Raw genomic sequence first — 15,188 nt, 5'->3', positions numbered from 1 at the left:
TGGTTTCATTAGTAGCAGCTGCTGATGGGAGCAAACTGGTTAATGTGTTAAGAGTCCATGTGTACAAACTCCAGCTATTTAAATTGTGCAAAACAAGTTCAAAATCTCTAAGAGTTAACAGAGTGGGAACATAATGGAGGACCTGATGCTTTGTTCTTAGAGAGCATTGTGTCAAATGCTGTGCACACTCCTGTTCCACTTGCAGCCATCTTCATAGCATGGCTATTGTGCATAAAAATAGAACAAACTCCCATAATTAATCTAAAGGTAATTCAGGAATGACTCATGTCTCCATTTTCTCACTTGCATGAAGAAGTACAGTCCTCTGGTCATCTGGAATTGGATGAGGATTTTCTGGACATAGGTGAAATAGGATTATGAACAGGTAAGATGTAGAAGCAAGCAGATAGTGGCTGAGCAGAGCCCATGTGAAAAATGGGATAGGAAGGCTGTAAAAGTTTTTTATTATTTCCTTTCTCCAAAACAACAACATCAAAAGAAAATAATGATAAACAGTAGAACAGATTATCTAAGAAAGAAGTGCAAAGAAAGGTGATTGACTTTGGAAAAGGAAAAGATAGTGTCTTTTGCTTCAGAAAAAACAGTTAAGGATGGCAACTGTCAGAAGAATAGACAGTATCAAATCTAATTAAGAAAAAAGGCAGAACAACAGAAGTGACTAAATCTGGCAGTTAAGCAGAGGTGCTGAAGATGTGCACTGCTTCAAGACACATAAAATCAACCTTTGAAAAGATGAAAAAGGCAAGGCTGCATGTCTGACAGGAATAAAGTAAGATGTTGAGGTGAGTGGGGGACATGACTATTGCCAAAGTGTATAGTGAATTTTGTATACCTTTATTGTCATATAAATTGTCTCTCACGTACATAATGTTCTAAAGAGAATGGCATTATTGTTTCTGCAAATTTATGGGCATTACTCTGGAAAGAAATGCATATGGGGAAGAAATCACAACATTAGTCAACACAGTGAATACTAATGGAGAGAATAAGTATAGAACCAACAGAATTCTGAGAAACAAACTTGGAATGGTGAGAATAATATGTATATTAATCTAGAGAATAAAACATTGTGTTAGCTGCCACATGCATGGTTTATTAAATACTGACATGCTAACATATTTAGGAGAATGACAGAGAAACAGCTCTCAGAACTGGAGCCTATGACATGCATAGAAAATGTTTCAATAAAATAGGAATGAAACGAGAGGCATAAGAAAAGAAAGTGAGAATGCCTTATGTTCCTGGAACATCCTCCCAAATGACAAGCTGGGCAAGAAAATGGTAGACAGTGGATAAATTGATTTAGGCAAGACATATAAAAGAAGTTTGGAGATTTTATAGCACAAATCCTGCCAGAAGGAATTGAGAAGAGCTGCATGGAGGATATCTTCTTCAGAGTGAAAGTTCTTTTTTGTATGAGCTGATCAGTCATTTTAGGAGACCATCAGAGTGAGGATGGAGTTCTCAAACTAACACAACCAAGTGCAGGGAAAACACAAATACTAATTTTCCTTTTTTTCTTGATGGCTATTTATGACCTTCTACACTTCACAGAAAATGACAAAACCACTGGCTGTCAACAACATGTACTTAATATGAACAAGGGGAAATCATACAGAACATAAGAATTGACAGAATTTTTTAAATTCACTGGCTCCATAATTGTATAGTACTAACTGTATAACTACTCTGTCTCAATTTGAAGTTCTTATTAACTTAAAAACTAATAATGATTATTTTGTTCACTTTCTATGCTATATAGAAATAGCATATTTCTATACATGACAGTGTATATATGGATCTAAGTTTGACATCAAATATATTATACAACTGTAATAAGTATTTAATTGCAAAAATATATGAACTTTAAATTTATGATTTTATCTAACTTGTCTCATTTGCAAGGAGACAAGTCAAAGTGGTATAGGAGCTTTTTGAAAGGTTACAGGACATGTTTTACATATGGAGAGATATACAGAATTATTCCTGTCATTGGAGATTTTGGACTACAAGACCAGGTCCTAAGCTCCTCAGACAAAATATACATGCATACAAGTATAAGAGATAAATAGCAGTGCTACTCACAACTCTGGTACAGCTGAACCTACTGAAGTTTCTAGATGCTTTAAAATTTACTTTGTTCAAATGTCACAAATAGTTGAAAATATGTTAGGAATTTTTACAGTATTATACAGTATGGTCACAGTATTGATACAAAGCAGGGTTATATTATTTGTTCTTTCACCTCATCTCCATACATTTTCATTGCCATCTTGTTGTGAAACAGATTTCTGAACAGTAATTGATTATCTCCTGTTTTCAAAATGTTTTCCCCTTTACAAACATTAATGATAAATTTTACCCAAGTGAGCATTTCAGCTTTAAAGTAACTTTGAAAACTAACTACTTTACTATGAAATCAGATACTGAGAAACTTTATGTTCACTACTTACATGATTAAAGGAGAGACTATTAAATTATATTTTTTTCTGGATAGAAACGCTTACAAAGCATTAGACTGTTAAGCTATATCAGGCTTCATTATTCAAGTACCTTAATTAATGATGTGTGCCATGGAAAACTTCATTCGTGCCTAAGTGACCTTCTTCACAGAAGAATAATTTCAAATGGGGGATGATTTTCTTCAGGTAACAATTTGGGCAGTTTGGGTCTGTATGCCAACTCTCATATTTCTCTTTTCCGTGGTTTGGGTCATTATACATTTTTGCCAGGCTTATAATAATTTTATAAACAAAAGCATATTGTAGAGAGGGACAGAGGAGATATTATTCTGAAGAGCTATTAACAGAGCTAAGAACTACTCCTTAACAGCCTCTTTCTAATTAGCTTTTAAATTTTTTTGCTTTCTTTAGGCTTTCTCAGAAAAAAAACCCCAACATTATTATATACCAGCATGTTCACTCAGTAATCTGTTTTTCCAATGGGCAGCAAACATGCCTTAGTTCTTCACAAAGATTATAGTCTAGCTGAGGTTCCAGGTATTATTACTTAATGAAAGGCAATTCAACATCAAAATCTCAGAATCTTTTCTCTGTAAGTTTCAAAATTGTTTACTTTTATTGATACTTTTCAACTTTACAGAAACATAATGGAACTTATATTCCAAGCCCACACCTGTGCTTTAGGAAACACCTTCCATGATCAGTAAGTTAATGAGATTTAACTCTGTATATTAATTTTTCAATATCATTACAATCTTTTCTTATTAAATACTCCAAGCATGTGGGAACAGCTTGCTCGATAGCAAAGAAGTTGAATAAGACTTACTCTGAGTAAGTCTTCAACTAATTCACTCAGTGACATTGGATGCCTACTGAACCAGCAGTTTTAAAAGGCAGCAGCTAAAGAGAGGTACTAAAAACACTTCAAGGAAAAGATTTACATGGCCTGTAGGAGGCTCTGAATCAGCCCACAAATGGCTGATTAGTAAAATGTGCTGAATACTTGCTCTAACTGCTGAAGTCAACAACAGATGGAGGAGTTGGCATCTATGGACATAAGGCCACTCCTTCACATAGCCAACTTTAGACATGCAAGCATGAGCATTTGAGCCTAAGCTTTGCATTCCAGCTTTTCAAACAGTAAAATAAGTCTCAAGGGAACCCTGTTCTCACGTGTCCTGGCAAAAATGCTATTTCATTATTCCTACATCAGCTGTGTCAGACAGCTCCACATACAAACAAACACCAAACAGGCCCTTTGAGTGTCTGCTCCCCTGGCAGTCCCAGCTCTCCCTTCCTGCCCCACTTCAGCCTTCACACCCAGCTTCCAGCTCTGGGCTCCCCTCCTGAGCAGCAATTTATTCCCAAAGCAGCTGCCTCATACCTACCCAGGACCCCAGCCTCCTTGCCCAGCTACCTTAAACTATGCTGCTGCTCAGTCTTCTCCCCAAGTATCTCTCAGCCTCCCAACAGCCAAATTTTGTGTCCCATTCCATACCTGGGAACAGGAGAGCCATGCCACTGAGAAAAAGATTACCAGGATTTTCATTGTAAGAAAAAAATTTACTTAATTTTTGATAAGAGCAGGACTTAATAGGGTGAAATCTTCCTTCTCTCTCATACACATGTGGGAACAGATAAATACACGAAAGTCATGCAAAAAATAATGTTTTGCCCAGTGAATTCAAGTGAAACTGGAAATATCATATCTGGAAATAATATTAATATCTGCAACCATTAGTCAAGGATGTTTGGGATTGGAAGATGGAGAAGGAGACCTGGGTCTGGAAGTTTAGAAAGTGTTTGAACTATGTTCAAAAAGAGAAATGTTAAGTAAGATGCACTGCCAGTTCTGCCTGTGAGGTAGAGAAACATATGCAAAATCATCACAGAAAAACAGGTAACTCCAGTGTTTGAATATTAGAAAGTAGCAAATTAATTAATATTTCCCCCGAATATGATTAACGCTTTAGTGGTAATTAGGAAACAACACCCAGCAGGAGTATTTAGAAGTGTAAATTGTGTACATACATATCACTAAAATATTCTGAGTATAACAGCATTTTTTAAATTTCAGTTCTAGTTGCATCAAACCCTATTTAATATTAATGAAATATTTAAAGTTGTTTTCCTCTTCTTTTTCTTGTGTGCTATAGTACTACAAAACAAATGAGTTTGCTAGTGCTCCATTTGAGTGCTTTGAAGAAACTGATATTATCTAGAACCACCTAATAAGACAGTGACTGCATATACAGTACAAATAACAAAATAAATATTATGTTGCCTTAATGCATAAGTAAAGAATCCATTTTTTTGGACCATTTGCCACACAGACCATTTGCCTAATGAAACCAGCCTTCCTTCTTCTTCAAAGTACTGCTTTGTATTACCATGGTTGGATGAAAATGGCCTTTTCACTGCCTCAAACCACTCTCTCCTTATCACAAGGCTCAGGCTTAGTGCAGATTCAGTCATATAGCCAGCCTGATGCTGAAATAAAAAATCCCATTTGATTCTCTGAGTGAAAGGCTCCACAACTGAATTTTGTGCAGTAGGCAAAATGGTATTAAACTCATATGCTGAATTCAACAAAGATATGCACTGTGCAGTTTGCTTGTATGCACCCATTGAAGGCAAAAAACCCCAAAGCTCCATGACATAAACAAGCTAAGGGAAAACATTACAGTACAAATTTTGCCCACAGTCTCACTGATGGTACATGTATAACCACTGGGAAATCCTGCACAAGGTTGGAGAGGCTACATTCTAACCTTTTTGGGCATCTGCAATCTGAAAACAGTGGGATCACAGCAATTTAATACAGAAGAATTAATAACTTTGATTCCAGTATTAGTATCTGACAAAAATTATATAGCTCTTCTCAAATATTTTAGTGAATTTATTCTCTTTCTTAAATATAAAATGAACAAACCTTGCCAGTCAGCTTTGAAAGATCATCTCCTCCAATTATCTGCATATCTTGCATAGACTGATCATTCTAAAAGAAGAAATTAAAAAATTTGAAATTGGTTATAACTGTACAAAATAAAAATATAAATGTTACCTTTTTTCAAAAAAAATCTTGATTACCAGTCTTAGTTATGAATATTTTCTAATGCTTGTTAGTATTGGTGTACAAGAAAACCACATTCTCACTTCTTCCTGTGGCTTCCTGCGTCTCCTGCTTGTTTCTAAGCCAACATCAAACTCTAGGGCTTACTGGACTAGAAAAAGTTGCATCTTTCTTTTTAGAATAGTGTTCCCTTGCTTGCTATTTCTTAGTATGACAAGGGTTGAGTAACATATTTATCCCTTTCAAAATGGGAGGACAGGAGCATCTCAACACTTGACCAAACACCTGTAAGCACATTCTTGGTTTGGAACAGTTTTTGGAAACACAGGCTAAATGTGCTTACATGTCAGCTCTTTTTGGAGGAATTCACTTCATTTTCCTCAGGGGAAAAAAGTTTTGCAAAATTTATCATTTACTATCAAAAATATTTTCAGTGGGCCATACGGTTTCCAGAGCTTTGCTTATTCAACTGACTCAAAGATAAAATCCTTGAGGTCAATTACTTAAATATGGCCAATAAGGTTGAACTAAATGCAACAGAATAGTATGCTTTGATTTTCCTGTTAAAAAAGTTATTTTTTAAAGAATTCTTTTTTTACCGAATTTGTTTTACAGACATTTCTAGTTGAAATTCCTTCTGATGGAAAATTCTCAACCAGCTCTAGTTTCAATTTATTATCAGCAGAACACGAAATTAAGATCACAAAAAGGAGACATGGAAGCCCTACTTTTAAGGCAAGACAAAAGAGGCCTTAAAGAAGGTGGCAAATTAAAAAATACACAGTCATGGCCAGGCTATATGAACTTTTCAGAAAAAGCAAGAGCAGAAATAAGTATAGTTAATGTGGGTTTTTTACCAAACTGATGCATGTGCTAATCTAATCTTCCTACCCATAGGAAGATAGCATTAGTCCAATTTTAATAACAGCTCCAGTAGCACAATGTGACACTGTTGTTTACTGTTTGTAACACCAGGAAGCTTCATCATTACAAACTACTGACAAATATACAATACTGGATTCTCTGCTTTTATTTCCTAAATCCAGCACTCTGAAGACAAATGTTTTTCCACAGGTAAATAGTGGCACATCAGGATTTAAAACGTGGGTAAAGATCTACTGGACTAAAGGATTTAGAGCTGCTCTTCTTCCCTTCCCAAATCAGGACAAGCAGAGGCAGCACTCAGAGGGTCAGAGCTGCCCCTGTGCAGATGGAACCACACCTGTCCATGCTCACAGCCCAGGGGGCACAAGTTTGGGGACTTCCAAGCACCTTTGCAGATACCTGACTACAAGCAACCTGGCAACCCCAGGAACTATTTGTAGCCCTCATGGGAATGGATTGTCTAAGTTAAATCAGCCTTCCTGAGTAACTGTAAGCAAAGGTTGTCAAATTGCCCAGATGAGAATTTCTCCAAGTTTGCATTCTGCAGACCCACCAAAAGGCTCCCTGGCTTTCACTCAGACTCTACTCTCCACAAAACTCTCACACCACAGCTTTGTAAGAGGTCCTTAGCAGTCATTGCTTTAAAAGACAGTTTTTAGACCTGCCTTCACTTTTCCTGCACTGGATCTGGGAGCTTTAGATAAATTTCATGCTGCTCTGATCTGTTTCCCAGGAAACAGAGCTAGAGCAGCAATGAAGGTTACATCCCATACATTTTCTAATATAAGTTACAATATTTCTTTTATTTTCATAAAGAAAAACAGAAAAAAAAGTCCAAACAACAACAAAGCAAGTAACTGATTTTCTCAGAGTATTTTAAAACTAAGTAAAAAGTGGAGATTGAGAAGATTTTAAGCTCAGGCTTAAAAGCATAAGTCTTTTGTTGTAAAGCAAGACAGGTCACTCTTCAAAAGTCAGGCATGTATTCAAGTCAAGACTATTATAAGACTATAAAAAGCAGATTGTTTCTAATATCTACCACAGCATGTGTAACCAAGGCACTGACAAAATATTTTTTCATTTCCAAATGAGAAAGTGTAGAATTTCATTAGCAACCAGCACACAAGAATTACTGAAGAGGCAGTTTGCCCTTAAGCTGCTAATAGAGAAAGAGAAAAAAAGATAACAGTGAGGTGCAATGATTAATGAATTTATTTATTTTTCACAAAAAAAAACCCCAAACCCTCTCTTTCTACACAGTATTCACAGCAGCACTGTTTCCTTTGCATTTGGTATTTCTGGCTTCAGCTGAAAGGAAGATGCTGAAATAGCATCTTCATTGCTGGCAAGCAGCTAAGCAAACACAAAAGCCATTGAGAGCAGGGGGATCACAGCATCCCGTCAGGCTCTGCATTCACACATCGGCTGCTGGGACACAACTGCACACATTTATGAAAACCCTGGGGTTCTACTGGAGAATGAGAGCTGGCAAAGGATAAGGCTGGGTATTCATGGTCCCTAAAACCAATCATTTTCTATATGGTTTTTCTATATGCAGCTCAGAATCCTCCAGCCAAGGTATTTTCAAAAAAATTAAAGAAATTCCTTGCATCACACTGGAGAGCAATTCTCTTGTTAAAAAAAAATAAATTCAGATAATTGATTTTAATGCCACTTATAACTATCTACATTTATCACTTAACTCATGTTGTAAAATACATACCTGCCAAACAGCAAGGCTCAATACCATGGTGTGACATTACCCTGATCATAATGTTCACATAGATAATTTGCACACTATGGTTGCCATGGGAACCTCTCAGTGCATTTTTTTTTCTGAGTTCTCAGTTTATAATCTCAAAATAACACTGCACTAAATGTTAAATATAAGGTACAATGAATGTCAGGAAAGAAAAAAACTGCTTCATTCAGTACCAATTAATGTCAATTCAGAACTGTTTGTTTTATTTTCATGGTCTCAAGTCATTCAGACCTTCTTTCTTCCTTTGTGAGTTGTTCCAACTGATATAATTGAGTCGCTGAGATTTCTTATAAATGCAGAAATATGAATTGAAGCTTCATTTTCTGTCACCCAAAGTTCCTCAATACTTGTTTTATAATATCCCTAAACCCTATCAACCCAAATATTTTTTAAATATTTGACACGAAATATATTGGCTTGGATAGAGACAGCTCTAAATTATACTATATTTTGGTTAATGTAGCACAAAATTTATTGCAGCTGTTTCTGACAAGACGTGATGCATTGTGTCACATCCCCATACCTCATCCCAAGCTATATTTCTGGGTTTTTTCAGTGCTTAATAAATCTGCATTTTCCAGAATAAATCTCAGTTTCTTTGGTTTTAATTACTGGGTTGTTGTTTTTCACTTGTTCATCTTTGTTTTATAATTTTAGTTAATTCTAGGAATACTTGATTAATTAAAGCAAGACTGTTATTTCCACCACCATTTTTCATGGCATACAAGATAAAACTTTAGCTTTCTATGTAGACTGGATGTATACATATTTAAATTCCATCTATACTAAGTCATGTGTTTTGAACTGGGTGGGGCACAGAATTATTACATCTCTTTTACATCTCTTGAGATCAACACTTGGACATAGTTCAAGTTACAAGTGAAATGAGTTGGGTGGTCTCAGGAAAATTCATTATAAACAGCATTGCTCATCTGAAAATTGCACCAAACTGTGAACATCTGTTACTCTTCTGAAGAAAAAGAATCTGGAATACATTAATACTGGGCTCAGTGAAACAAAGATTCTTTAATCATGGCAAAAAAGCACCTTTAACAAAACAGTTTAAATGCATAACTAAATTATTAAATATGGACACAAGGTCATTATCACACATCTAATTACTACAGTCTGCAGAGTTCATACAGAATTTATTTGAAAATGTGGTTACCTTTTTCTCCCAAAATTCATCAGGGAAACTCAAAAAAAAGAATGTGACCATCAGGCCTGTTCTATGTTGTTTTTGTCCCCTTGGGTGATACAGCAGATTCTCCAACCTGGGAATTCCCATTAGGGCAGCTCTTTCACTTCACAGCATCATTCCACCTCCTACAACTTGGGTTTCCAGGAAGGTTTTGACCAAAAAGAAGTCAGTGACAGACCATTCAGTTGTCCCTTGGATCCTAGTATGTAACTTAATTGCTTTGCAACCTGCCTCCTGAGAAATATGAATAAATTGGTGGGGAAGTGTCAGTGTGGCATTTACAGGATCTGTTAACCTATTCTGACAAATAGGTAAAGTCAAACTGATATATAAAGTATGGCTATGAAATATCCTCAGTGAATCAGCAGAAGTTGAGTGGTAGTGTATAAAATGCTGTACTTAGAAACAACGTCCACCTGAATCAATACAATTTTGGGTTTCTTCTCTCAAGAACAACAGCTAAGAACAAAAAATCTCAAGGGTGTAGAAAATGAGCTGTCAGTTTTCATGGCAGGCAGCTAGAGGGACTATCCAGGCTTAAGCAGGAACAACTAATTCAGAGGGCAACTAGTGAGTACTGTTAATATGGAGACTTGTACAAATGAGTGGGAATGATGTGAATCACTTCCCAGTAAAGACTGGAAAGTTTGCCTTCCTTTACCCAGAACCAAATGTATACCAAAGGCAACCTTTGGGGTACACCCACATTCAAAATAGTCAAGTGCCAGGTGGCTGATTTATTTTTAAGAGGTACCTTGAATACCTTGCAAACAATCCAACAATGCTGAGCCAAGTGGGAATGGAATGCAGTAAACTGGCACACACCCACTGCCAGAACACCCCCTTTCTGCAAGGATGTACAGGTACATGTGCACTGAAGCACTGACAGCTTTGAGCAGCTCTGAGAGCTTTACAGCTGCTTTCCTGAGCTGACCACACCACTGACTGTGCTGCACTGAGCCTGGCCTTATTGCCATTGCCAGGATAACACATGATAGCAAGTTTTAGACTGCTGTAGATGTATGTCTAGCAGAGTTCTAGTTACCACAGTGTAAGACATATTTTACTTCTGTAGGGGTAAATCTACAATGTAACTCATGTAAAGATTTACTTATTTTTTACTCTATTTCTTCCTTGTTGATATTCCTTAACTAAAAGCTCCACCACTCAGGTTTGGAACTGCTTCAAACTCAAGCTAGTCTAGCCAGTTCCAGGGAAGGCCAGAGTTTTGCAATGAGGAAGTTGGCTTTGGACAGAGAAAGACAAACAATGAACTTACTGACAGCAAGGTATTCCTTATCAGCTGACCTGTGGTAACACCTGGGTATATTTCTTCCCTACTGTAAAAGCAAGGCAGGTCATTCAGCTTAAACAACACTCTGGGAAACAGTAAATTATTAAACTTCATAAATGGAATTGCTGGTAATCATCTGTTCAGACACTCAGCAATTTTTTGTGTACCAGGGCTCCTGCATGCCTTCTCTGTATTTAATCCAAGGAAGGTAAACTATCTTAAAAAAGGGCCAAACTGTCATAAATCGAAGCAGAACTCAGACCAGTTTACTTGGCTAATAAGGATTATAGACAATAAATTATTTCACTTTTTAACTTCTGATTTAGCAATTAAATTTTCTGTACTTGCTTAGCATTGACTAAATGGGTTTTTTTGTTTAAGAATAAGGCAGTAAGATTGCAACATCACATATCACCATATGGCAGAAACAGCACCCAAACACTTAAAAAGTTCATCAAGAATTGAAATCAAGAACATACTATAACAAAGATTTTTACTTGTATGCATATCAGAAACACAATAAATCCTCAAAACTCAGGTTAGTTTTCACATACTATAATCTGAGATTTCCTTGTACTCTAGCTTATTTTTATTCTCTAAGATAATATTTAAAACACAGAAATTAAATCTGTGTATGTTGCAGGATGAGAAGAGGAACTATTCACAGGGCTCTTCAGTCATGTAAGGTAAGGTTCCAATCACATAATTTTTCTCTAGAGATGGGAGGCAAATAAATCTTAAAACTTACAAGTAAAAGAAAAATTTAGGAAGCATACCCTCCAGAACTGCCATAGTCCTACACAGGTACTCCTTTTGGGCTGCCAGGAGCATTGCTAAGGGTGTGTACTTTTTGTGATAATAATGTAATACCAGCCCACACTCTGGGAATAGCAGACTTAGGATGCTTTTCCTCCTCAGCTCCATAAGCCAAAGAGGGTAAGGAAAATTCTCTTCCTGCTATAGTAATGCAAAAGTCATTGAGGTCATCAGTCATGCTATGGCCAACTATACTGGACTTGGGTAGGAAAATGCCCATTTGGATTCAAGTCTGCAATAACTGGGGTATCCATCTTTTGCACAATTATTATTTAGCATTAAATGCATTAACATTACAGCAGTGGAACTAGAAGTCATGTTTCCCAGCTTCAACAGAGGATCTTAGCATGCCAGCTCAGACACTACTAGATTCACATGTATGATCTTACCTCATTTTTTAAACTGTGTTGTGAATTAATGATCAAAAGTAAATGAACATTGTGAAAAAAACATATAGTGAGTTTGTAGCTCTGTACTAAAAACCCTGTCCACCTGGGGATTCTGCAAGCACAAGAGAAAACAGCTTTCTCTAGAATAACCAGAAAGTGCTAACCTTCTGACCCAGACTATCATTAGTTCCTAGAATCTGGTGATAAAACAGAGATAGAAGAAGAATCTTGAACTTAGTCAAATAGCCACAGGCTGAGAAAACAGATAAATAGGTGTAAGCAAATTCACAGAAGATGAGTCTGATAAAAACTTCAAATGCTTAGTCCCTTCCAGCAATCTGGAGCTTAGTTTATCATTGATTCTCACAAATGAGTAGCACTCTTTTCCATACTACTCTGTTTAGTCCCTTGGCTAATGACAACTTGGAAACTTTTGACAGCACACATATTCTTTGTGAATTTTCTTGCACAGTTGTTTTATAGTATCCCATCTTTATTTAAATATTTTAACTTCTGTCTATCAAATGAGGAGGGAAAAAATTTTGTATCTGTCACACAGACCAGCACTGCAATTACAGAGGAGTTCCTGTTATTGCCATATTCCTTTAGAGTAATAACCCTTTTGGTCTATGCCTCACAGACCCACTGGGGTGTGACACTGCACAAACACTGCACATGTTATGATCTGTTTTAAGAAACAGCATTTAAGATGCCAGTAAAAGGGAGTCATCAAATTCCTTGAGAAAAATTAGAACCCTCTGGCTTCTTTTCATTAATTTTGCCCCATTTCAGATCTTAATATGAAAAACTCCCATATTAAATGGTACTGCTAGCATCCAAGTAATGTGATATTTTTCCAGTGCATAAACATGCCACAGTCCTTTCAAACTCATCAGATCTTATTTTACAACAGGATTAGTGACCATTAAGTTCTGGAGCTATCTTACATGTAAGATCCTATCTCCCTGTCACTGTAAAATCCATGAAGCAGGATGACATATAGTATTGCTGCAAATGCCATAACTTAGTATGGCTTGGTATATTTTTGGCAAAATATGAAAGAAAACATTTTACTAAACTACACTTCAATATTTTAGGCTTTATAAGAAACCACTGCTTTACAACAAATACTGTATCCAGGGAAATCTAATTCTTTGAAAATATGAACTGTTGGATGCTTCTAAGAAAATCCCTTGATGCTTTGAATCTATTCTAAATTTCAAAATCTATTCTAAATATCTAAGTTTCAAAAACATCTACAGTCTTAAATGGTAAGATTTCAGGAACCTGGATTGCTTAAAATTACCAAAGATTTAGGCTCACAAAAAACCCCACTCATATAAAAAAACTTAAGAAAAAGGAACTTCACACCTTAAACTCCATTTATACATAGTACCTATGTACCTATGTATATACTGTAGTAGTACCCTATGCAATATACTGTAATCCAAGACATTTATTTCAAATTAGAAGACATTTTTCAAAAGAAAACATTACAGCTTTAAGAAAAATGTGACCTTTGGGGCCACAAATTTCTCAAAAAACATTAGAAAATACCACTATGGAGTTTATATTAGATCTGAAATCCAAAAGAATATAGCACCAACCCACAAGAGAGGAAAATGAATCTTTTTTTAAAATTTTAAACAAGAATTCCATAGCTAAAAATCACATATCAGTATAAAGGAAGGTAATACCTAAGCTGGAAATGATGGATAAAAATGAAAAGTATCTTAAAAAACATGTAGTTACTTGCTTTAATATGCTCCATAAATGCTTTAAAACAATACTTTGATACTTCTGAAAAGTTGTAGGACAGCTCAGTATCACTGCCTTCACTGCCACATCTGCTCTAGTTCTGTCCCCATAGCAATCAGGCCACTTCCTACTCAGTTCTCCCTTGGCTGAGTTGTTTGGCTCCCTCAAATCTTTCATATGTGAGTCACTGACACACTTACTCATACTTTAAAAAAATCACTAAGATTTCAGATGGTGCTAACATATTCAAGTGATGTGTAGGTGTGTTATCTGATGCATACAGTTACAAAGATCATCCTCTATAAGTAAGTTTTACATTAGAGATAAACTGGATAAACTGACTGTATGATAGACTTATGTCCTTTCCTGAACTATACCTACAAATTAACGCCTACTTACATTAGAAGCAGCATCTCAAGCCCCTAAGCACAAAATAAAACTGTATGTTTTATTTTAAATAAAACACTTTCTTTGACCAAGAAATGAATTAAAGCTCTCATATCTCACAACTCTGCCACCACATTAAATGGAAGCTGTAGATGCCATGTGCGTGAAAGGAGAACATTTCCTTCCAGACCTAAGAAATTTCAAGACCCTGACTTTTAAGTTTACATTTTATTCCATATAGTATGGCCTTCTTCAGTTTATCTTAGAACACTATGAAAACTAGCCTCGTACACAAAAATAACTAGAGTTGAAATATCCACACTCCTTGTGATACCTTTGAGGAGCATCTCTCAAGTAAAGCAGTGAGTGAGTCTGAGGCTTGCACACATGGTAGTGAGGGTCCCTTGACTATGGGCAGACTCATTTTTTCCAGCAAGATCTGTGCTGACTAAAGAATTTACTGCCCACAAGCTGTCCCCAGCTCCTTGTAAGTCTCCCTCTGGCAGGGGCTACTGACATGCATGTGTGCATCTAGGTTGCTAAAAACAAATCCAGCAAGCTCAAGCGGTCCAAAAAGAAATTCTCTCCTAAGTGGTGTTTTCTGGGCTGAAACAGGTTAGAGAGCTCAGGAGCAGCTGAGCTGGCCAGTGTGACTGCCAGGAGGGCACTGCAGTCCCTGAGGAATGGGGACAGTCACTGCTCCAGCCAGTGCAGGTGCAATCAGAAAAGAGACCCACCTCCAGTGCCTGAATTTTCACAGCAAGCCACTGTACCTGATGTACACATTAACCTGGCAGGAAAGTTTACTCTCAAAGTGCCTGAATTCCGCTGCTACTCTCACAACACCACCCACAATTTAACGAAAGAGACTGTCGTTCTTCTCATTACATTTTTCTGAATTTAAAACTTCATCAGCTAGCTGCAAGAATAAGCTTTTGGGATGACTTCCACTACTAACACATTTTCAGCTATTTCTCTGAAAAGTTTGAGTGTCTCTGCGGCTGATATTTTGCAGTAAGACACTGCTGTATGTTGATGTGGGTTTTTTGTTTCTTTCATGAAGAATATTGTATTTTTAAACAAGTCTTAACACTTGAAAAAGGAACATTTCAACACAGTTTGGAGAACTGTGAATTGTAG

The 15,188-nt window shown here is 36.6% G+C and overlaps 1 protein-coding gene across 3 annotated transcripts in view; it reads right to left on the bottom strand.

The window, feature by feature from the left end:
* Window positions 1-15,188, bottom strand: part of PRTFDC1 (phosphoribosyl transferase domain containing 1) — a 43,481-nt gene that overhangs the window by 15,068 nt on the left and 13,225 nt on the right. For all 3 annotated transcript variants that reach the window (XR_010783807.1, XM_066552158.1, XM_066552143.1), the window contains exon 4: window positions 5,416-5,481. Coding sequence is in view for 2 of the 3 variants with exons in the window: in XM_066552158.1 (XP_066408255.1) it covers window positions 5,416-5,481 (66 nt within the window). In the remaining variant the exon portion in view is untranslated. The remainder of the gene's footprint in view (window positions 1-5,415; window positions 5,482-15,188) is intronic.

This window comes from Molothrus aeneus, chromosome 1 (assembly GCF_037042795.1).
Source record: "Molothrus aeneus isolate 106 chromosome 1, BPBGC_Maene_1.0, whole genome shotgun sequence".
In the NCBI taxonomy this organism is placed as follows: Eukaryota; Metazoa; Chordata; class Aves; order Passeriformes; family Icteridae; genus Molothrus; species Molothrus aeneus.
Note: the sequence above shows the minus strand (reverse complement) of the source record. Positions and strands in the feature narration are given on the sequence as shown.